The sequence below is a fragment of the Anolis carolinensis genome, chromosome 4, assembly GCF_035594765.1.
Source record: "Anolis carolinensis isolate JA03-04 chromosome 4, rAnoCar3.1.pri, whole genome shotgun sequence".
Lineage (NCBI taxonomy): Eukaryota > Metazoa > Chordata > Lepidosauria > Squamata > Dactyloidae > Anolis > Anolis carolinensis.
The window spans coordinates 82626803-82651495 of record NC_085844.1 but is presented as its reverse complement, the minus strand read 5'-3'; the positions used below and the strand labels follow the sequence as shown (position 1 = coordinate 82651495).

The 24693-nt window shown below is 38.6% G+C and overlaps 1 protein-coding gene across 3 annotated transcripts; it reads left to right on the top strand.

Annotated features, from left to right (window-relative positions):
* The first annotated feature begins 22 nt into the window (after nt 1-22).
* On the top strand, nt 23-24091 carry trmt1l (tRNA methyltransferase 1 like). Of its 3 annotated transcripts, none has more exons than XM_008114705.3 (16): nt 23-245; nt 3881-4033; nt 5046-5141; nt 6235-6348; nt 6662-6726; nt 10006-10135; nt 11533-11650; nt 12283-12362; nt 12826-13075; nt 14085-14297; nt 16590-16780; nt 17386-17464; nt 18758-18924; nt 20121-20180; nt 23544-23670; nt 23757-24091. In XM_008114705.3, the coding sequence occupies exons 1-16, from the start codon at nt 161-163 to the stop codon at nt 23980-23982; spliced, it is 2154 nt and encodes a 717-aa protein (XP_008112912.2). In that variant the 5' UTR covers nt 23-160; the 3' UTR covers nt 23983-24091. The 3 variants fall into 3 exon arrangements, with proteins under 3 accessions (XP_008112912.2, XP_003223453.2, XP_062836809.1); XM_003223405.4 differs by having other exon boundaries at nt 23-257; XM_062980739.1 differs by lacking the exon at nt 5046-5141 and having other exon boundaries at nt 23-257.
* Nucleotides 24092-24693: the final 602 nt, after the last annotated feature.

Sequence of the window (24693 nt, the reverse complement as noted above, 5' to 3'; positions counted from 1 at the left end):
TGCGCCCTCTGCCGGCGCTCGGGGCCGCTGTGCATCTTGGTTAGCGTAGTTCGTCGCCGCTGTTGCTGAGGGGTTTGCAAACGACGCTGTCGGCGGGGCGTCCCGAGAGGAGCGCCGCGGGGGCTTGAGTCCCCTCCCAACCTTCCTCCCAGCGGGGAAAATGGCGGACGGAAAGACGGCGGCGCTGCTACTTCTGGGGCTCCCCCCGCAGCCGCCCCCCGAAGGCGGAGAGGAGGAGGAGGAAAGTGAGCAGCCCAGTAAGGAAGGAAAATGGGGGGGGGGGGAGGAGTCGCATTGGTTGTCCTTTCCCCGAGGGGGGGGGGGGGAGCGCGTACAGGCGTCAGGTGCGTTGCTTTCCCGCAACTTCAGGCCCAGCGTTATGCGTCCTCCTCAGGCAGTCTGGCGCCAAAAGGTGGAAAAACAGGCCCACTTTGCAGCCTGTCAGTGAGGCGAGCCTTCAGCCTTAGCTGCGGCTGAAAGGGAAGAAAGGGGTTCTGGGACTGGGACCTCTTCCACACAGCTGAATAAAAGCCACTCTGAGGCCAGAGTGAAGAAGAAGGGGGTCAGGAAGACATCATAACAACCTGAGAGCCAGGAAGATAATTCTGTCTTGCTATTAGCATGCTATGCTAATTTTATATACATATGTATATCTATATATATAAAAGGGTAATGAAATTTCGGCCTAGGACACAACAACAAAACTACACATCCCAGAAACACTAAACTTGGCAGCACAACCCCTCATCCATGCCTCTACGTCCATACAACATAAAGAAAAGAAAAATAAAGTCCTAATTAGAGGGAAAGGAATAATTGTTTTTATCCAATTGCTGCCAGTTACAAGGCTAAGCTCTGCCCACTTGGTTTCCTAGCAACCCACTCACCCCAGGGGACAGTTAGGCCTCACTTAGGCCTCTTCCACACTGCCTATAAAATACAGATTATCTGATTTGAACTGGATTATATGGCAGTGTAGACTCAAGGCCCTTCCACACAGCTATATAACCCATTTATAATCTTATATCTATGGACAACGCCAGCTCTTGGACTTAGAAATGGAGATGAGCACCAACCCCCAGACACGACTGCACTTAATATGAGGGAAAAACCTTTACCCTTTACCTTAACTACCACCAATTCCTCAATACTTTATTTACCATACCACCATACTTCGCCACAGCAACGCGTGGCCAGGCAGAGCTAATATATATATATATATATATATATATATATATATATATATGAGCCCCGGTGGCGAAGTGCGTTAAAGCACTGAGCTGGAGACCGAAAGGTCCCAGGTTCAAACCCCGGGAGCGGCGGGAGTGGCCGCTGTTAGCCGGCTCTTCAGCTTAGAAATGGAGATGAGCACCAACCCCCAGAGTCGGTCACGACTGGACTTAACATCAGGGGAAAACCTTTATCTTTTTATATATGTATATAATTTATAATAATTTATAAATATATAATATTTTGTATATACATATAATATTGATAATAATATTATAATGGAATACAATATTATACTACTACTAATACAATATAATATTAATTATATATTATATATTAAATGTAATATTATTAATATTACCATATAATGATATCGTACAATATAGTAATTTAATGCTTATATTGTGCTATGCTAATAATATATTGTATGTGCATTTGATTTGTAAGCCGCTCTGAGTCCCCTTCGGGGTGAGAAGAGCAGGATATAAATGTAAATAAATAAATAAAAAATACATTATCTGCTTTGAACTGGAATATATGACAGTGTGGACTCAGGTAACCCAGTTCAAAGCAAGTATTGTGGGATTTTCTGCCTTGATATTCTGGGTTATATGGCTGTGTGGAAGAGCCCAGGGAGGCATGGCACCCTCTCCAGGAGGAGCATAAATGGGACGGAGTTGGGGTGGATGGATGGAGCTGAGGAGAGGTGGGAAACGAATACAGTGCATCATCATCATTATTATTATTACTGTTGGGGCTAGTACCCCAAACCCCTAGAATTTATTCCAATCCAAACACTGTTTATTCATTTATTTACAGTAGAGTCTCGCTTATCCAACATTCTGTATTATCCAACGCAGTCTGCCTCCCTCCCAAATCCACAGATGTCTCTAAGCAGCAACACACAGCAGGCAAACACACCCAACAGCAATACAAGTGCAGCCATGCTCCCAAACAAGTGGCAGACTTGTTGTAAAGCATGATGTTTTGGTGCTTAATTTATAAAATCATAACGTAATTTGATGTTTAATAGGCTTTTCATTAATCCCTCCTTACTATCCAACATTTTCTCTTATCCAATGTTCTGCCGGCCCATTTATGTTGGATAAGCGAGACTCTACTGTACTTTATTTTTACCCCACTCTAGGTCAACCCCAAAGGGGACTCAGAATGGTTTCCAAAATGCCACATTAAAATAAGACAAACAAAATACAATATACATTGTGTATTAAAATTATGAAAATCATAATACACATATATTAATACATTAAATAAGCTGTTGAAAATATGTCACCTTGACCCAAAATCATAATACAGCAGCCATCCCAATCACATTGCATTCACTTGGTAGCTGCATATTGTCCTGTACTACTCTCCAAACGGTTCTATAGCTAGGATTTAACTCACTTTCTAAAGGACAAGAGGGAGGTGGGGCGAGCTAATGTCACTGGGAAGGGAGTTCTACAGCCGAGGGGCCACCACTGAGAAGGCCCTGTCAGCCGCACCTGCTAAGGAGGCAAGACCAAGAGCAGGGCCTCCCCAAACTATCTTAGCATCCAGGCTGATTCATAGGGGGAAATACATTCAGACAGGTAAGCTTGGCCAGAAGCGTTTAGGACTTTATAGGCTAAAGCCAGCACTTTGAATTGTGCTCGGTAACAGACTCGCAGCCACTGAAGCTGATGCAACCCGGGGGGGGGGGGTGTATGTTTTCTGTATACCACTGTGGTGAGCAGCCTGGCTTCCACCCATTGGACTATTTGAAGCTTCCGAACAGTCTTCAAAGACAACCCCACTAGAGATGAGGAGATTTAAAATACAATAGCTTTAATCTGCAGAGCAATACTAAGGGTCGTGCAATAAAAAGAACTCAACATAGACTGATCTGCACCATGACCAGTGTAGAGTGAACACGCATGCGTACAAACCAAACCTCTGCCCTTTCCTTCTTTGCACTTCTCCCTCTCAGCTCTGTGCTTCACTTCGGCACCTCTGTTCCTCTGTTTTCCTAGGGCAAAAGGTAGAGTTGAATAAAGGGGATTTTTTTATCCAGAAAATTGAGGGCGAGAGTAGCACTAATAAATGGGCAGATATCATGAAACACATCATAGAAGCGGCCCAAGCAGTTGTAGCCTTGGGCTGGAAAAAGCAGAAAAAATAGGAATTAAAAATGGTTTGGATATTTAGCAAATTGTATGCTACCTACTCAGTTAAAGGCTGAAAACCTATTTGGATAGGAAGTGTTTTGTCCACTGGCAAAAAAGGAACAGAGAGGGAACCAAAGAAGTTTGAATGCTCCCTCTGTGCCTGCTTCAAGACTAAGAAAGAGACTCCTTTTGCTCCCCCCCTTTTGCCAGCAGACACAACTTTATCGACCATGTTCCATCCTATGGAATACAGGGAATTGTAGTTTTACAAGGTCTTTAGCCTTCTCTGGCAAAGAATGCTAGTGTGTCACCAAACTGAGCCATGTCAATCAAGGTAGCATCAAACCACATTATTTCTACAGTGTAGAATCCTAAGTGTGGATCCAACCCCATGATTCTTGATCTTTTTGCATTTTTGTGGTAGTGATATTAATGCATGTTAATTTGTTGCAAATAAAGTTATTTAATATATATAGTGAGCATATTTTTCCATCTTTTTGTAGATGGCACTGATGATTCAGTAAAACCTGAGAGTCACAGACCAGATGTGGAAACAATTGAGGATGAAGTGAAAATTGAAAAGGAGGAAACAGAGCAAGAGTCTATAAAGGAACCTAACACTAATCTATTGGATGCATTATCCAGCTCTCTACGAGGTTTTGTCTCCCCATAACATTGTCTGTTTGCATGATTTCTAATAGCTGTCTTCTGATTCTAAGCATGCCCTCAAGTGAATATTACTATAGCAGACTGCCCCAATGTCTATTTTAAGGCTTAACATCAAAAGAAGTACTGAGAACATGTTAACCAGTATTATTGTAACTGGTTTATCTCCATTCACAAATCCAAAATGTCACTAGTGCAAAGGATGAGTGTAAGATGAAGTATGCATAGTACTCCCAAAGTGCTTGTCTCTTAAAAATACTCAGATGATGTACAGAATACCTACATTGTTACTGCTTTATCCAAATCCATGTTGTTTATGTTTCTTTTAACAATATTTAAAATATTTTGGGAGAATGGCAAGAGTGTCTGATGCACACTGACCTCATTGTGCATTTGTCAGCTGTGCTACGTATTGATATAATAGCCACCTTCTACAGATACAGATGTTTAAAAAGTGTCCACTTCTAATTCCCACCTGTTTAGGTCCCTTATGAAGATGTAACTACCATGACTTTTATATCATTTAAAATGTCTCTATATTATATTTACTCGAGTCTAATACCTTTTTATCTAAAGTATGTTGCCAAAATTGAGATGCACATTAAATTCAATGACACATTAAGCTTAAGTAAACACAATAGTTTAATGTTTTGCTTTTTTTAAAAAAGATCCAGCAATACTAGGAGAGCAATTGATAGTGGCAAGCAGTAAAGGGATATTTGACTATTGTGCTGGTGAATAATTGATTTAGTGATGCTCATTAGAAAGCCTTCTTGTTGCCACAGAGTACTTTAAGACAGTTTTAGGGATCAGGTGGCCCTGCATCTTACTTCAACTCTATAGGGAGCATAGTTGGTAGTGAAAAATGCAGGGAGTCTCTATCCATCAACACCTGGAAAGCCTCATTCACACCTTTACTTTAAAGGAATAAAATTAAGTCCCAATTTACTGAATATTTCTACACAACATAAAATATTAACTAAAAAAATTGATTTCTTCTAGAGAAACATATTTCAATTCAGAGGACTCTTGCTGATTTAGAGAAGCTGGCTGGCCTAAAGGAAGGCTGCTTAACCACAGTTACTTCTGAGAATTCAGGTATTTGAATTAGCTCCAGATGTGAGCAACATAAGGCTGAAAAGAAAATGCTTCTATTGTTAAAGGATATTTGCCTAGCAATTACAGAAATGAAAGAGCAAAGAAACTGTTGGATCACAAATTATACTGTTAATTTGAGAACCTAATAGGAGTCATGTATCAAGACTGAGCAGTCAGTTCTATTTAATGATATAGAAGTATGGCATATTATGTAAGAGTACAGCATGTGTGTCATTGAGCTCTGTCCTTTTATCACCCTTAAACGAGGAGATGTGAAAAAAGTACCTGGCAATGGCATTTATGACATGAAGAAGACTAGGTGAGGGAGGAAAAGCTTTCATGGATAGAGTTGGGCATCTTAGTTATTTTTGTAACCAAGCAAAGTTGATTTTATTTAATTTTGTATACTTGTTTTAGAAAGGTTTATAAAGAGTTCAGCTTCAGTTAAACATAACAAACCTATTTAAATACATTGCTTGGAAAATTTTGGTTATCTCAAAACAGCTTACTAGGTCAGTACAAAGCAAAGGATATTCAACTTCATTAACCCTTTGATTGCAATGTTTTCAGAATGACTGCTTTTATCCAGAGCAGTTTCTGCACAGTCTCTTTAAAAGACTGGTAATATTGAAGTTTTGATTTCTCTTATTCAGGCTATCTGATAATAGGGGACTGGCAACTTATATTTTTCGCATTGTGTCAGGCTAGTGTGGCCTAGTAGTTTAAGCATTAAAGTAAAACTCTGGGGACCAGGGTTTGAATCTTCACACAGCCATGGAAACCCCACTGTATGAGCTTGGGCAGGTCACGTTCTCTCAGCCTCAGAGGCAGTTATAGCAACTCCCCTTTGAAAAAGTCTTGCCAAGAAAAGTCCATGGTAGGGTCGCCGTAAGTCAGAAATGACTTCAATGCACACAACATGGATTTATGCGCATTGGCTACAGACCTTTCTTGGAAACTCACCAGAAACTGACATTGGTCCATGGACTGTCACTTTGAAGAACATTTCTTTTAAACTAAGTCCCACCGTGAATTCACAGTAAGAGGCAAATTTATTGCATCTCTCCTTGTTTTGATCATTTAACTTTACCAGGTGATAAGAAGTTATGCCCGCTGTGCCCTGAAGAAAGGTTCAAGGCTTGTTCTGGTCATAAGCTCTATCGGCACCTTCAAAATCTCCACTGGAAAGTATCTGTTGAATTTGAAGGTAAAGACAGATGCAACTCCATTATTTATGCAAAGATAACTGGCTTTTTATGGCAACTCTTGGTTCTTTATTTAGACTTTGTTCAGGACTTTCCAGGACAAAAACCATGTTTGCTATTTTAAACAATGTCATGTTTATCAAAAGATAAAACTGGTTCTTGTTCAAGCATTTGGTTATATAGCTGTGGAAAGCTTTAAATGAAGATACATGCTTCATAGAATTTTCTCTTTTTGCCATTTTTATGTATATATATAAAACTGATAGGTGACAAAAATATTTATAAGAGATTACCAATGTCCTTTCTGATTTCCAGGTTACAGAATGTGCATCTGTCACTTACCTTGCCACCCTGTGAAACCAAATGTCACTGCAGATCCGGTAATAGATGTTCAGCCATATATATTCTTTCTCAAAAACAAAACTAGTGATTAACTGTTTTATGTATTGTCAAAGGCTTTTATGGCTGGAATCACTGGGATGTTGGGTGATTTCCAGGCTGCATGGCCCTGTTCTAGCAGCATTTTCTTCTGACATTTTGCCTGCATCAGTGGCTAGCATCTTCAGAAGATCTGATGATGGTAAAGCAAGTGGAATATATCTACCTGTAGAATGTCCTGGGTGGGAGAAATAACCAATGTCTATTAACCAAGTGTGAAGGGTACAATTAGCAAGCCTGATATTAGCAGTTTCTGCAGTCACTCCTGACATGAGAAATAAGCAAGCCTGATTTGCAAGTTTTGAATGGGATCCCTTCATTAGCACGTGTGTAACTGAGAAGATTACATAGTCAATAGTGAGGGCCTCTGTCTAGAAGTAGCCAGGCCTTTGTTCCCCTGGAGTGTTTATTACCTAGAGGCATCCTTTGTCTGGGTGGTGTTCACTGACCCTTGATTGCTAGCGTCCTGGGGACTTCCTGTGGGTGGTGTTCATTAGTTATTGTCTTGATTTGGATATTTCTCAATATTGGTAGCCAAGTGTTTTTTTCATGTTTTTTCCCCCCCTTTCTGTTGAAATTGTCCATGTGCTTGTGGATTTCAATGGCTTCTCTATGTAATCTGACAAAGTGGTTATCCGAGTGGTCCAGAATGTTTTCAAATAATATTCTGTGCCGTGGTTGGTTTATCATGTGTTCTGCTATTGCTGGTTTCTCTGGCTGAAGTAGTCTGCAGAACATGTTCTTTGATTCATGTATGGACGCTGTGTTTGATGGTCCCTATGTAAACTTATCCTCAGTTTGCATGGAATGCAATAGACTGCTGCAGTAGTTAAGGGATCCTTCTTATCCTTCGTCGAATGAATTAACTGTTTTAATAGACTTCCATACGACCCACCTTCCACTTCTGTACTTAAGTTTGAGTACAGTAGTTAACTAGAGCTGTAAGATCTTCCAAATCTCCTCTTTCTCACTAATCTTTCTATTCATTATTATCTCATTCTGTTATGTTTGCATCAGTATTACGAAAAGATGAAGTGAGAGCCTGCACTTACAAATGGAACATCTCAGGCTGAAAATGACATGAGATTCAAGAATGAAAGCAATATCATGAATTATTTGCTTTTATTTTTGTTTATGCTGTTGAAAAATCTTTGGGGCTTGTAACATGTTATATAAAAACTTGAACAATAATATAATTCAACATCTAAATGCAATACTATGATATTTTATATTTCAATTCAATATCAAAGCTGTTCACATCCCCTTCTTTCCAATGTGTAATGCCTACTGAAATAAGACTTGCCATCTTCTTAAAAGAGCTCTTTTGATGAAGGGACCACCTTCCTCATAGCATGGCAACCACCACTTACCTCTTCCAGCCTACCTTCAGGTAGTTAATAACTTTACAGAAATGCCTCCTGGGCACATCAAAATATTTCATGAGAAGTTCATGTAGAGAAAGAGAATAAAGTGCTCAAGCAATTTAGGATTTCAAATGTTATAGCTAATATGCTGAATTGCACATAGAAAGAAATCTGTAACCTATGCAGTTCATACAGTAAATGTCAAAGACAGAACGCCACAAGATCAAAGATAACAGAGTTTATTGGATAACAGAACTCAAAATGCCCGTAAAATACAAGGGCCAGGCAGTATTAGCCTTTAAAAGCAAAAAGGGGCAAGGAAAAACGTTCAAAAGATAAACCGGATTAAACCGGAGTTTAATCCGGGTAAAAACAAAACAGCTTGCTTCAGCCTGGGGATAAACAAAACAGAAGCCGGGGAACAAAGTGTTCAAAAGAATGCAATTAATTGGCAGCAGATTCCTCTCTGCTGCCAGCACTGTGCTTTGAGTAACTTGAGTCACTCCTCCACACAGCAGGCAAGATTTCCAATACACACAGATCAGCCGAGGATTGAAGCAGTAGAGTAGACCCAGTTCCTTTCCGTAGTTCAAGCCAGAAGCAGACGTTTGTAGATTCACCAAGTCCGAGTAGGGGGAAGTCAAGCCGTGGTCAGTTCAGTCCGAAATCCAAAGCAGGAGATGGCGTCCGTCAAGAAGACGACGGAAGGTCAAAGCTAATGAGATTAAGCACAAGTTTGCACAAACAAAAGCCCACACAATTCCTCCCGCCGTCTGACCCCAAATTCCAAAACAACTTACGTATCAGCACACGAAAACACACCAGTCTTCAGGAAAGCGTCCCACACAGATCCCAAGCGTTCGTCCAGATTACCTTGCCCAACGCAATTTGCAATTGCTCCCAAGCCTCATTTTATGCCAGTTACAAATCCTCATCACTATCAGCTGCCCTCCTTAACCCGGGCGTTTCCTCATCACTTTCCTCATCAGAGCTGGAACACCTCTGACTACGCCCCACAGCATCCCCAGCTGTGGATCCCGTCCCATCCCTCCAGCTTGTCCATGGGTCTAATCCTGAAGGTCCCCATTCATCTTCCATCCCATCATTGCCAGTGGCACCCAATTCCTCCCTCACCCGAGTCCAATCCATCTCATCCTCCTCCGAGCTAACCAGCCCCTCCTCCATTCTCTCCGTAAACCCCTCAAAAGACTCTTCGTCAGATGGTGCTGCAAAGATATCTCGCAGTCTCTTTCTTTCTCGCTCCTCGAGAGTATCTGACTCTCGAGGAGTCTTACGCCCACGTCTGCCAGTAACAGAGCCATGAGGCTCAATCATAACAGTAAATTTGCAACTTATTTTCACTAATATTCCCTTATAAATAGGGAATTATATTCTAAACCAACTATAGACAGATGTCAATGAAGGTCCATTGTAGCAGTTCAATCAAAACTTAACTGGTGAGCCTGTAGTTTGGAATCCCCTGTTTTAAATTGATGTTTTATGTCTTTGGAGGCCAGTAATGTAAACAGTCATTGATAGCATGATCAAGAAATAAAATAAATTCCATTTATCTGTATTGATTAATTCAAGGATTATTCTTGGTATTAGCAAATATACACTGAGGGCTTTCCTTGCTTTTCTATGTATTATAAGATTGCCGCAGTCTGATTTGAATACCCCCCAAAAGAAATGGCTTCTTTTTTATACCTGAGGAGTATTATTACCGGAAACATTCCCCATTTTCATACCCTTTTTTAAATCCCAGGAATGTTAGCGGCAGTGCCTTAGCCTTATTTTATGATAAAATACTACTCTAACAAAATATACTAACATATCTGCATGCAATATGTGTTGTAGATATCTGCAAAGATGGGATCCCATTATCACTGTCTAATTTGTTCAGCAACTATTGGCCGAAGGACTGATATGATAGGACACGTTAAACGGCATGTCAATAAAGGAGAAACTGAATCAAGGTTTATGTCAGGTAAATATTGAAATTATGTCAGGTAAATATTGTGGAATGTTTTTGTTTCCACACTAAGGTCTTCTATTTGGTCCTTGAACATCCATCCATCTATCTATCTATTTTATATCCCACCTTTTTCCCAGCACAGGATTCAAGGTGGATTTTAAAATGTATATTTTGCCTTTCTCCTTGTAGAGGATCCGAAGTGGCTTACAAGCATTTAAAAATAATGTGCTGTTTTTTAAAAAATGTATACAGTAATTATTTATATGCAGGTGAAATTACACAGTAAAATTAGGATTGCAATAATTTGAATAGAACTATGTATGTACAGTAGAGTCTCACTTATCCAACGTTCTGGATTATCCAACGCATTTTTGTAGTCAATGTTTTCAAAACATCGTGATATTTTGGTGCTAAATTCGTAAATACAGTAATTACTACATAGCATTACTGCGTATTGAACTACTTTTGCTGTCAAATTTGTTGAATAACATGATGTTTTGGTGCTTAATTTGTAAAATCATAACCTAGTTTGATGTTTAATAGGCTTTTCCTTAATCCCTCCTTATTATCCAACATATTCACTTATCCAACGTTCTGCTGGCCCGTTTATGTTGGATAAGTGAGACTCTACTGTATTTATATGTCGAGTTGCTATGACTTTAAAAGCACAAGGACTTCACATTTCTATAACCTCTCATATTATGAACCACATTTTTTGTAGCTGTCTCCTCATTACTTTGTCCAAATAGTATCTTTTGAACTAATGAAGATGCATCTTAATAAATTGTGTTATACCATTATTTCTTTTAATCTGTAAAGCAGTGAAAAATTCTGCATTTAAAACTAAGGTTATATATTCATCTTTAATTCTAGTGAATAAAGATAAACCATGCAAGGATTATATTTCATAACAATGCTCAGCCTGCAGATAAACTATATGTTTTTAAATAAGCACCCTAATTCTTTTTTCTTGTGCAAAATTGCTCAAGCACACATTGCTCAGGATATCTTTTCCCGTGTGACTAGATCCCTTGCTTTTTTTATTGGCAAAGAAAGAATTGCTTCAAGGAATGTGACTGAATCCAAATTCAGATTTCAAATTCCTGTAATATTACTGGGGCAATGTTTTGCTCTCTTGTAGAATAAAGTTTATACATGTTCTGAGAATTCATGATTAGTTAATAAGGTGATGGTCATTATATTCTGTGTTGTGATTGTAAATATCTTGGTGGTTCTCTCACAAAACCAGGACAAAGCCAGTACAGCCACATCAGAGAACTGTCGTTTAATGTTATTTAAGAAGCCAAGGAAATAAACCAGAGTGATCCACTGTTTATGAAACTTTATGTGATCATTTGAACTGGATTATCATCTCCCTAATGCTGTTTCATTCTGAACAATATTTCTAGCTCCTAAGTCTTCATGTGAAATAGTGAAAGAGGCAGATACAGATGTGCATGTTCTTCCTAACTATACTACACCACAGAAAACAGATTCATATTTTAATCCCAAAATGAAACTTAACAGGTAATTTGTAGAATTTATTTCTTTATAAAAGGGGAATGTTAACATATTTTAATATGTGACCATATTAATGGAAGACTATAGGTGCTAGGTACTGTATTTCTTTAGGTATTGAGGTATTGAGGATTAGAGAAAGGCAAAGGCCAGTCTGTGAGCCCATGGTCAAGGTGGGATTTGGGTGAAGATCTAAATCATAATCCTCTGGGGGTACCATGAGAATGGGCTTGCTGGCAAATATAAAATATTGTTATATAATTATAATTTCATTTGTTGTTTCCTTCAAGTTGATTACAGCTTACCGTGACTCTCTCATATAATTTTTCCTATAAAAATTTCTTCAGAGGAGGTTTGTCACTGCTTTCCTCTCAACTTAGAGATATTAAGAGATCCAGCCATAGAAACCCTCTGAATGCCCAAAGTAATCCAGAAGGTTTCTATTGCTGGATCTCTTAATATCTATTTGCTGGGAGTTTTAAGTCTTCTCTGATATTTTTCATATTTCTTTTACAGGAGGTGGGATTGAAAATGTAATTGTTTTGCTGTTCATTTAGAGATTTTCCTTAAACTGAGTAAAGCAAATAATGAAGCCATTCTGAGCATTTATTTTTATTAAGACATTGTTTTTCCCCTTTTAGGCAGCTTACAGTCTGTGCTTTAGCTGTCCTAGCAGAGGAACGAAAACCTTTAGAATGTTTAGATGCATTTGGAGCCACAGGTAGTTTGCAATTCTTGTGCTTCTGATTCATTTTATGCAGTTCGTAAAAGAGAAACCTCAAACCTAAGTACAGGATTTATTTATTATATTACATTTTTTAAAAATAAACTCAAGCCATTTACAATATTACAGTATAATAACAAAGGAATAAACGTCATTGATATCAGCATGATTTATTTCCAGGTGAACAAACTTAGAATTGCTTTATTACATTTCTCTAACATAAAAGGAAAACAGGAGATGAATCTTACAAATATGCATGTATTATGGGCAGATCTGTAAAAATAATGCTGATCTGATAAGGGCAGATGAGGACAGGTATCTGAATATTTTTCAGATAAGAATTTTTCTAATTCACTTTGTGTCCATGGAGGATATAATCCTGATTCTGTAGAAGAAGCTCTACTGGAGGTTTTTTTTTATTGTTACCTGTGTCTGACTATATATATTACTTGCCCTCCAGGTATAATGGGACTGCAGTGGGCAAAGCATCTGGGAAATTCTGTGAAGGTCACAATTAATGACTACAATGAAAAATCAGTTACAATGATACAGGAGAACTGCCATCTAAATAAGATGAAGGTAGTAATGAACCTCAGGGAAGAGGAGGACTGTGATGAAGCAGTGGAAGAAGTAGAAGAAAACTTGCCTGTCATTGAGGTTACAAAAATGGACGCCAATGTCATCATGCATTTGAGAGCATTTGATTTTATGTAAGTGATATATTCCTCAAATCAATCCTCCTCCCATGCTAACCAGGACCCTATGTAGCTCAGCTGTAGAATTTCTAAAATGGAAGTTAAGAAAGATGAGAGGATTAATAAACTTCGTATAAGAATAGTAACTTTCTTCTGATCAGTGTTGTATCTCCCTTATCCCTTCCGTGAAATATCCAGCAAGGTCCTAAGTCTTATAAAAGTTTCTACACCAATAAAAAGTGTCATTTTGTGAGCAAAAGTAGGTATTTTTTCTATATTTGTTGCCATGACTGAACCTGCTGTCCTATGAATGGCAGTCAATGCGGCCACTATTGTACATTCAAAGTACAGAGCTTGCTTTTTTATTACTAGAAATATTAAAAAGGCTGGCAGTCCCTGTGTTACAAACATCCAACTTACAAGCAACTCATAGTTAAGAAAAGGAAGTAAGAGAAATCTACCCCTCAGAAGGGAAATTCATTCATGAAAGAGTATCATGGGGAAAAGAGGTCTCTACTGAAGTTTTGTCACCAATCTTTGTGAGCCATATTTTTCAAAATCCAATTATCACAGGGACAGAAAGTGAGGTGAAATCTTCCGAACAGGAGCACAGACAGCAAAACAAACACAACAGGCTTGTTAAACCTTCCCCATGCTATTCAAAGATGGCTGGCTGGAGTTACACTTTAACATGTACCTGTTTTGACTTACAGGCAAATTCAACTTAAGAACAAACCTTCAGAACCTATCTTGTCTGTAACTTGGGGCCTGCCTGTATAGCAACATTGGCTTTAGTTGCAAGTATATTTTGTTGGAAATTGTTCTTGTTGAATTCAGCAGGAAGCTTTTTCTGAGTGAGATAAGCCATGTATCTTTTTACATCAATAATCCTTATTTGATGGATTTCCTTTATTTTCTTTTGCATTCTGTATATCACCTTTACACAATAAAAATGTATGTGTGTATGTGTTTGTGTATAATCCTTAATGTGCTTTTACGTTGTTTTTCCTAACTTCCTCTATAGCCATCTGGACCCATTTGGGTCATCCGTGAACTATCTAGATGCAGCCTTCAGAAATGTAAGAAACCTTGGCATCGTGTCGGTGACATCAACAGATATCAGTTCTCTCTATTCAAAGGCCCAGCATGTGGCCCAGAGGCACTACGGCAGCAACATTGTCAGGACGGAGTACTACAAGGAGCTGGCTGCTAGGATGATAATTGCTGCCGTAGCAAGGTACGCTCAGAGTAACTAAATAATGGTTGTCTTCCTTTCCAGCAGGTGAAAGCTGCAATGCTTTTCCTTAGTCGCCATTTGGAATTCCTAATAGGTGCTTCTTTTCATCTTTTCATCCAAGAGACTACTGATCTTAGATCCAGAAGAGGGAATGCAATAGAGGCAGAAATAGTTCAAAGTAGCTTTTCAAAATGTGTGACCATCAACCCAAACAAAAACCACCAGCAATGTATAGTAGACTCTTAAGTTAACAGACACCCACGAGGATTGATATATGCTGGATAATTCCTGGTTGCTTGAGAATTACTTTTAAAATAGTCCTAACTAATACTATACCCCATGCTATACCATAATTGAAATACAGTAATAAAAAGCACATTAAGACAAAGACAAACTTAACTCAATGTAGCATAGTTTTACTGTATTATAAAAATTACTTTGTGATGGCAGTATTTCTTTTATTTTTGTTGGTTGCTTGAGTTAATTGAGGCCCCTTCTACACTGCCTTATAAAATCCAGATTATCTGCTTTGAACTAGATTATATGGCAGTGTCAACACATGTAATCCAGTTCAAAGCATATAATGTGAATTATCTGCTTTGATAGTCTGGATTATATGGCAGTATAGAAGGGGCCTTAGAGTCTACTTTGTTAGGGCCCATCAGGAACTCAACTTGCTTGCTCTTCTTGCAGTTCCCCCAAACAAAGGGAAGTCCTCTGAGCCCCTGCTGGACACCAAACATGGTTTTGTGACTTCCATCTAGATTTGTGGACCACAGGTTATATAAACATAGAATGAAACAGGGCTAAAGAAAATCATTCTTTTGAAGTTACATATTTAAAGTAATGTGTGTGGACTTATTAAAACACACAGAGCTATCTTATGCTTGTTAAAATGAAGCTTTAGTGCATAAAGAACATACATATTAATGTTACATGGGATGGCATGGTGCTTCGGGGGGGGGGGGGGGGTTAATGCATACACAGAAGATTATTAACCCATTTTGGATGGAACCCAAAGCAGTGAACAATGTGTTGAAATAATTTGGTTTCAGCTATATCACTAATACTCAAATTCCTATTCAAAGGTATGATGATAGTATTGAAAAATGATAAAATGTATTGATGTTTTCTTTTTTAAAAAAGAACCAAAGAAGAGAAAGGCATACAAGGAAATTCCTGGAATTGCAAGGCTTTATAGGACACGAAAGGCATTCATATATTAGAGGAACTTTTCAGCTGTGCATGAAATGCGTCATGTAGGCAGAGTTAGCATTTGCTACATTCTGATGATAGTAGTGGTGTATTTTGACAATCCAACCTTAGATCGCCACATCAGGCATTAATTTGTCACACACAGCTGACAAAAAAACAAACACCTTCCCCCATTCTTCCTAGGCACAAGTGCTATCGGTATCTTTACTATTGTCTGCATATGGTATGTTTCTTAAGACCTGTTTTACTGTAACTCTGAAAGCAGTGACAAGGCAAGAGGCGCGGATATGTAACAAATGTAATCTTACTGAATGCAAGTTACACCGTTATGTACAGCATGTTTCGAAATGATGGACCCAGTTTCAAAGCAGTGGATTTTACGATGGCAACATGTTACAATTATACAAAAAGTTACAAAACAGTTTAATGATTTATCAAGTTATCAAATTCAAAAACTATTTCGAGCCAGAAGCAAATCTTTTTTTAAAACTCAGCAAATGGGGAATGTGTCATCAGGCCTCATGTTGCAGGGTTGCCATCTTATGACTGAGTGATACTAGGGGTTATTTATGCACTTGGATGGGCATCTCTCTGGAATCGTTTGAAACTCTATGCCCCAGCCCTTCAAGGGGTGTTTCATTCATCGGTGGCTCATGATTGGAGAGATATAGCAATTTCTAATCGGCTCCATCATTTTGATACACCCTGTATTATTCACTCCCCAGTACATGATCACATATGGATTTTAGTTCTATTTTATACTTGCAATCTGAGTCCTAACTGTAGAAACAGTCTTCCCTCACACAGTCTCTTCTCACAAATCCCATCTGCTCTCCATAGAACTATGAAAAACTTGTTTAAAAGCTGTCATTCACAATTTACCACCTCATTCCAAAACTATCTCCTTCCTATTTGTTCCACTAATCACCAGCATCATGCAAATTAATTCTTCACCAAACATTCCACGCTTGTTCCACACTTCTTCATATGTAGTACTGCCAATACTTAACCTGTTGTATTGTAGTACAATAGATACAACAGTGCAAGTCATTTGATATCTCATGGGTCTTTTTGCAGAGCTGCTGCTCGATGCAACAAAGGCATTGAGGTTTTGCTCGCAGTGGCTCTTGAGCATTTTGTCCTCGTGGAGGTGAGAGTGTTGAGAGGGCCTTCTCCTGCAGACGATACAGCCAAGAAAATTCGGTACTTAATCCATTGTCAGTGGTGTGAAGAAAGGGTATTCAAGAAAGAGGGCAACATGATAGAAGGTAATCTTCACGTATTGTAATTTCACATAGTGCTCACTGGAAACAAACAGTTCTTGCATTTTCTTTCTGGTGGCTGCACAATAAAGTAACATAACTTTTTGTAGTTTTCAGGGTTGGGTGATAATTTTTGGGAGTCAGAGGGTTACGGCAGTGGAACTCTGTTCCCCGGACTGTGGTGGAGGCTCCTTCTTTGGAGGCTTTTAAGCAGAGGCTGGATGGCCATATGTCGGGGGTGCTTTAAATGCAATTTCCTGCTTCTTGGCAGGGGGTTGGACTGGATGGCCCATGAGGTCTCTTCCAACTCTACTATTCTATGATTCTATGATTCTACTTGTTTTCGATTTTTTCGGGGCAGGATGTTCTGCGAACCTAACCTCAGGCAAGGCTGAATGATGCCTTGCCCTACATCAGTTTTTTCAGGACATTGTCCTGCCTTCTTCTGTACCTAACAGTCACTACAACAAGTTGCATTGTTAAATCAACCATTGTATTTTTTTCCAAGTAGCATACATTGTTCACCTTGCATTTATTTACATGTATAGACAACATGTGCATGTCTAAAACATTTGTTTAGAAAATAAGTGCTCATGTTTTTGTTGTGACAGAGAATCCTTATCGGCAGCTTCCCTGTGACTGCCATAGCCGCATGACCGGCAAGACAGCAATTGAACTTGGCCCTTTATGGTATGTCTATTTTCTTGATTTTCCTATAGACGCGAGCTTTGTTGGGCTGTGTAATAATAAATAGCAGCTATCTTTTCACCATTATAGAAGTGAATGTGGAAGTGAAACTACAGGTTAAGCATCCCTTATCTGGAAATCTGATGCTCCAAAATTGTCCACATGGGTGGACAAAGATAGCAATAACTTTGTTGATGGTTCAGTGTACACAAACTTTGTTTCATGCACAAAATTATTCAAAAAATGCTGTATAACATTATTTTGAGGTTATGTTTATAAGGTATGTATGAATCACAAATGAATTTGTTTTTAGACTTGGATTTCTCCAAGATATCCCATTATGGTATGTATACGCAAATACTCCAAATTCCAAAGAACTTCTGTTTCCAAGCATTTTGGATAAAGCATTCATTAAAGTATTGATTTTCAACAAAATGCTAGAAGCTTTATGGGAAGGGGAGGCTGCAAATGAGTTGATACCTGTGCTATCATAGCATCATAATGGGTCGGAGAGTGCAGGTTTGCAGTACGGTGAAACAAATGCAAGGGAGAACCCAGGTGTAATTTTACTAAACTTAATTTCCCCCCTTTATCATGAAGAGTGTAAGGTGCTGATGATGGGCAGAAATGAGGTACTGCTTTGTTTGGATGTTTGGCCTTATCATGTGAATTAAACAAAAAGCAAGTGCAGCCACTATGTTACAAAATTTGAAAAAAAATATGTTCATTTGAAAGTGTTATTTCCTGTTTAATTGTGAAGTACTTACTTTGAAAATAGTTGTTATACTCCAGAAACCTTGTTTTTGTGGATGCCACAAACTAGGATGAATTGGTTGAGAATCTATAAAATATTTGTTGAAAAACTATAGCAAAATGTGCTGCAGGATCTCGCAAAAACAAAGTTTTTGCAATTTAATAAACTTTTTCCATGTTTTTATGATAGAACCATTTAGAAATTGACATTTATAACCCAGGAACAAAAACCGTGTTACATAGTGTAATCATATGATTCTCCCATGTTGTATGATTCTTACATTACCAGAACATACAAGTGTCCTGTCATCCCAATAATCAGTTCCAATTTGGCTACTATCATTTTGATGCTTTTTAAAACCAACATTTAATTACTTCTGAAAAGTAATCCTTTCTAAAAAGTCTGGAAATAGCTCACATTCTTCAAATCTTCTCAAAGCACAGCCAGTGCGCATGGGCATTGCCTCTTCATCCTCCATTCTAATGCAGCAAAGCCTTTAGTTTTATTAAAAAATAGATACTGTAGTTTAGTTTATATTGCAGGTCAGGTTCCCTCTTCAACACTGGTTTTCTCAGAAGAATGTTGTTTGAAGCAGTTCAGTATGGGTTAGAAGACATCCAGCCACTTCTAAAAACTCTCATCTGTGAAGCAGAGTGTACAATTCTAAAGCAGTTTTCAATCCATGGCCCCAGCAACCAGAACAAACAAGGTGAGATACTTATTTTTGTAAAACTCTGTCCATTAAAAGCAAGCCTAACAAAATTCCAAATAACAAAAGATAGATTAGCAATGGGTGACATGCAGTCAGTGGGGCATATGATGTCCTCCCTGTTCATTTTTGCAACCCTCATGAGGTCCCTATTCCAATGTCCAAAATTACCTTCAAAGGAGGAATAGTGCAGTCATAATGCCTTGTTGCCAAGATTAATAGCATTTTCAGTAATCTTATGAAAGTTCTTTTTAAAATGTGACTAAACCTTGTTTATGGTCAAAATAGAATTTCTGAGAAATTTTCACAAAATGAGTCTTGTGCACTACGCAAGGTCTACTTTAAGAAAAAAAACTTAATGCAGCCATAACAATTAGGGGGAGGCATCTCTTAATATGTTTCAAGAAGGTGCCCGCTAGCTTTTATATCACACAATACTCTTGGCCAGTCAGAAAGACTTGTGATTTTTAAATATAGGAAGAGTTCATTCCATGTTTAATCTTTTCAAGATGACTTTAATTTGCAAATAGTTTAATAGAATTAGAGTAATATTGTTGCCTGAATAATTGCCAGACCCATCTTTCATCTTCCTGTTAATTAAGGAGCAGCTAATGGTTGATAACTGCAATATCTTCCGTTGAAGAGTGTTGTTTTTCAATTTCTATTGATGTTAGGAATAGCAAATAACTAATTGATTGCATATGACAGAAAGGATTTCCACTTCGATTGTAGCCTTATTTCAATTATCAATTGATTCTGAATTCCATAAACTTCAGGAAAAGCTATCATCATGTCATAGAATACATCTGAGACTTTGTTCTCAAGTTGTCCATAGGCTTCTCCACAAAAGTGGATTTGTAATGATTTATTGAACACCAACAGTACCCTGATGACGAATATACATTAATGAAAGTGCATGCTAGATGAAAGTGATATGCAGTGCATTCATACAAATAGTATATTGCTATTAGCTTTGCTGTAACAAAGAGTGTGAAGGTCCCAAAAATCCTTCAAAAGCTCAGGATGTCTCCATGCATCTTATTTATACCATACTCAAGCTGCAGCAATGTCATCGTGAAAAAATATGAGTTAATCTATAACTACAAAAGTAACCTTATTGATTAGTTTTTCAGATGTTTCTTTCTTTTCAAAGATAAATGTTTTCTAAATGTAATTCTGATTTCCTTGTGTTTTAGAAGAATGTGGTGTGATTATTAAGACACCAGATGCTACAGCTGAATACTTTGTTGTACATGGTACGTAGCTATCCGTCTATTGCAGCAACTAGAACAAAATGGAACATTAGCTCCTTACTATGAAAATCCAGTCATGTATTTGAAAGCAGGAAATAGCCAGTATTTGGTTTATGTCTCGTTGCTACCCAGATGAGGCAGACAATAGACTGATATGCTTTTATCTCCAATTCTGGACAGTAGGCAAATCAGACTAAGATAGGTAGAGCAAAATGAAGTAAAAGTATACCTCACTTAATAAAGTCAATGTGTTTCTATACACATGAAATTAAACAACTTGGTTAAAGAAGTTTTGTATAAATAAACAAAAACCTTTGTACCTTCTTGAGAACTCTTGAAGACTTTTTCCAAAACGAATCCAGAGATGACTTTTTCTCCCGTCCAATCTTCACTTTTCTCATGATTTCAATTTAGTTGGCCAAACTTACAGACCTTTGCTAGGACTATCTGATGGCGCAGGCTTATCTGCTCTCTCCTTTTCTCTTTGTTTTGCTGTTCATACATGTCCAGTAATGGATTTTTGAGCCAAGGATTCTGAATTCTGTTTTCCTTTTGCCTGTTTTAAGTCAGACCATATATATGGTTATAGTAGGATTAACTAGAATAGAATCCTTTCTTTCCTGGCTCAAGGTTTATTTACATGTTTAAGGCAGGCAATACTGCTGCAACCCAATACTTAATGTCTCTTTCTTCAGTCCTCCTTCACCATCTCCCAATGCCAATGCTTTTTTTAAAAAAAAAACTTCCAGTTAGAAGCATAGTTTCCAAATTGAGGGAAATTATAGTCCCACTACATACTGCATTGATTAGGTCTGATCTTGAGGACAGTATTGCATTCATTTCTGTGTCTTATTTTAAGCAGGTTGTAGATTACATTGGAATGGTTCAGAGAAGGGCAGCAAGGATGACAAGCAATTTAGAGAACAAAACATACACAGTTTTGTGTATTGACGTGTGTCTTGTGTTTGATTAGCACAGGCTGGACTGAACAGAAGAGACTGCCATTACAAGGATAGGTGTGGATTTATTTGCTTTCCCATACAAGATCGCGTTTGTTTTGTAAATACCAATATGCCACTATCCTTATACAACAAAGGGAGAATATATAACAGAATTTATAACAAAGAGATGTTGGAGGATAGCCAGTTAGGAAATGAGAACCTATTGCCAAATGCAGTGTTAGTAGAGGCAAATTTATTCAGTACATAGAATCATAGAATAGTAGAGTTGGAAGAGACCTCATGGGCCATCCAGTCCAACCCCCTGCCAAGAAGCAGGAAATCGCATTCAAAGCACCCCCGACAGATGGCCATCCAGCCTCTGCTTAAAAGCCTCCAAGGAAGGAGCCTCCACCACAGCCCGGGGGAGAGAGTTCCATTGTCGAACAGCTCTCACAGTGAGGAAGTTCTTCCTGATGTTCAGGTGGAATCTCCTTTCCTGTAGTTTGAAGCCATTGTTCTGTGTCCTAGTCTGCAGGGCAGCAGAAAACAAGCTTGCTCCCTCCTCCCTATGACTTCCCTTCACGTATTTGTACATGGCTATCATGTCTCCTCTCAGCCTTCTCTTCTGCAGGCTAAACATGCCCAGCTCTTTAAGCCGCTCCTCATAGGGCTTGTTCTCCAGACCCTTAATCATTTTAGTCGCCCTCCTCTGGACGCTTTCCAGCTTGTTAACATCTCCCTTCAACTGTGGTGCCCAGAATTGGACGTAGTATTCCAGGTGTGGTCTGACCAAGGCAGAATAGAGAGGGAGCATGACTTCCCTGGATCTAGACGCTATACCCCTATTGATGCAGGCCAGAATCCCGTTGGCTTTTTTAGCTGCTGCATCACATTGTTGGCTCATGTTTAACTTGTTGTCCACGAGGACTCCAAGGTCTTTTTCGCACACACTGCTGTCAAGCCAGGCGTCCCCCATTCTGTATCTTTGATTTCCATTTTTTCTGCCGAAATGAAGTATCTTGCATTTGTCCCTGTTGAACTTCATTTTGTTAGTTTCGGCCCATCTCTCTAGTCTGTCAAGATCATTCTGAATTCTGCTCCTGTCTTCTGGAGTGTTAGCTATCCCTCCCAGTTTTGTGTCATCTGCAAACTTGATGATCGTGCCTTCTAACCCTTCGTCTAAGTCGTTAATAAAGATGTTGAACAGAACCGGGCCCAGGACGGAGCCCTGCGGCACTCCACTTGTCACTTCTTTCCATGATGAAGATGACGCATTGGTGAGCACCCTTTGGTGAACGTAGGATTTGACCACGGGTCTGATCTGGTAGAATAATATTTGATGGTTTGAGTAATTCCAAGGATCATATACCACACAAAGAGGCATGGGACTCAGAGGTGAAAACACTGACCTCTCTGCTCAGAAAATGAAGAAAGAAATTAATAAAGCCTCAGAATCCTTAGAGCTTTCCTATGCTGAAGTTTTTCAGAAAGAAAAGTTCTAAGGAAAGCAAGGAAATTGAAAGTTACAATGAATCCATCTTAGGAAGGAAACTGAGGCCCAGAATTGATGTGACGGAGTTCCTTTTAATGGTACATCAAGCTGAAATTATGGGCAGAGTTCCCAGTCCCAACACTCTTCTGGTGGAGATAATGGCCACTAGAAATAAAACCATGAGATTAAAAAAATTGAGAGATGTGGTACATACAAGTTTGAAGGGAGGTTTAGTGAGTGCCTTGTAAACTATGTGGAAGTTCCAGGAGGGAAACGAGAGATGTTCTTCCAAGGCATCTTTTTATGTTTCAGTACAAAGAAATGTAGCATTTCGGGTAAAGAGGAAAAAAATCGCATAAAAGACTGAAGTTTGGCAATTGAGTGTAGTAAGACTTCCCGGTAGCTTTCCCCAAGTCTGTGGTTCTAATGGGTGGATTACAATAAGAACAAGGAAAGGAAAGACATTTTTAAAATAAAGAGGTAGAAGCAATAATAAACAGAGAATAAGGCTGAGGAAGGGCAATGAAGAAATGCAGAGAATCAAGGAAACCTAACCCAGGTGAAGGCAATGGAAAACACTGGGGCTGGAGCTAAGGATCTAGACATGTAATTCTACTTTTACCTAGCTTGGGTCTTGACAGGAAATAGGCCAGTAATAGATGTCTCCATCACTGCTTACAGAGAAGAGAGATTACTTAGGGGTTGTTCATTTCATGGAACACGTAACAAGCTAGTTACAGAATGGGAATTGTGAAAAGTAGAGATTTTCCACTGCAGGACAAATTAGTCAGAATGTTCAATTTAGAGTCTTCAGGTTTTGAAATAATATTCTAATACTTCCTTTATATAGCTACATAATTCCATTGCTTTGTGCTGGTATGGTAACCATAAACTAATGAATCTGATTTGGACCTTAACATGTTCTTGTTACAGGGAAAAGAACAAGTAATGAAGTTAGTCAGAATGGTGCAAAGCGTCAGAAACTAGAAAGTAATGCTGAACATCCTTCGTTTTATTACAATATCCACAGACACAGCATTAAGGGAATGAACATGCCAAAGTGAGTAGTTTGATATTATAAAGCATAATTATGGCTGGCTGATAGAAAATATATTTATTTTATGCTGTTTTATATTTTCTCCCCAGGTTAAATAAGTTCTTGCATTATCTCTCTGAAGCTGGCTATCGAGTGAGTCGAACTCATTTTGACCCAATGGGTGTTCGTACCAATGCTCCCCTGGTGCAGTTTAAATCTATCTTAGTGAAGTACAGCACTCCTACATATACAGGAGGACCAACTGAAAGCCCTCTACACTGTTCTGAAGATTCCCAGCCAGTAACAGAAAGTGACTTTGCAGAGGAAAACATATAATACAGGTCCTGGCAAAATTTGTCCTGACACTATTAGAGAAACCCTTGAAGATGTAGGTTCAAGTTGTTTTCATGTAATGTTTGCCTCTTAAAGTTAATTAATTTTTCAACCATGTTGAATTTGCTTTTTTTCATAGTTCCATATTCAAATGTATAACACCATGGGATGGATCAAAGCAGTGTATGTCTGTGTGTATAGATTATGTTGAATTATCATAACAGTGTCAGCAAATAGGTGTGTTTCTGAACATAATGAACATAGGTATAAAGCACCAAGGTCATTTATTTCCACTGTCTTCACCACTTGAGTGGAAAATAAAAGGCAAGATTAATTGAAGAAGCCCCCTTTGCAGCATTGAAAAGATGACTAATTGCAAAAACACTCAGCGTTACTAGAACTTGGTATGCAACTTCTCTTTAAATGAGAAGCAGTAATGATTTCAGTTTAGAAGAGTGAATTTTAAGAATAGCATTCATTTCAAGTGTCCTATCGGATTTTTGTCAAGTATTCTGGAAGCAAGGCTCTGCTTTTCTAGAAACCTGCAATAACCTACTGTTGACATGAAAAAAGCAGAAATCTGTATGAATAGGCTGTTAGCTTTCCTCAGTAATAGAAGCCACCATAAAGTACTTCAGTTAGCGTGAATGGGGGGAGTAGCTTTCCACGTGACATTCACACTGAATGTATTGTACTAAGAAGGGAGGTTATTAT

Excerpts from the sequence above, each read along its gene's own strand:
- trmt1l (XM_003223405.4), top strand. The coding sequence starts at position 161 with ATGGCGGACGGAAAGACGGCGGCGCTGCTACTTCTGGGGCTCCCCCCG. Across the intron at positions 11,651-12,282 it reads CCCAAAATGAAACTTAACAG|GCAGCTTACAGTCTGTGCTT; the intron begins GTAATTTGTAGA and ends TTCCCCTTTTAG. Across the intron at positions 12,363-12,825 it reads AGATGCATTTGGAGCCACAG|GTATAATGGGACTGCAGTGG; the intron begins GTAGTTTGCAAT and ends CTTGCCCTCCAG.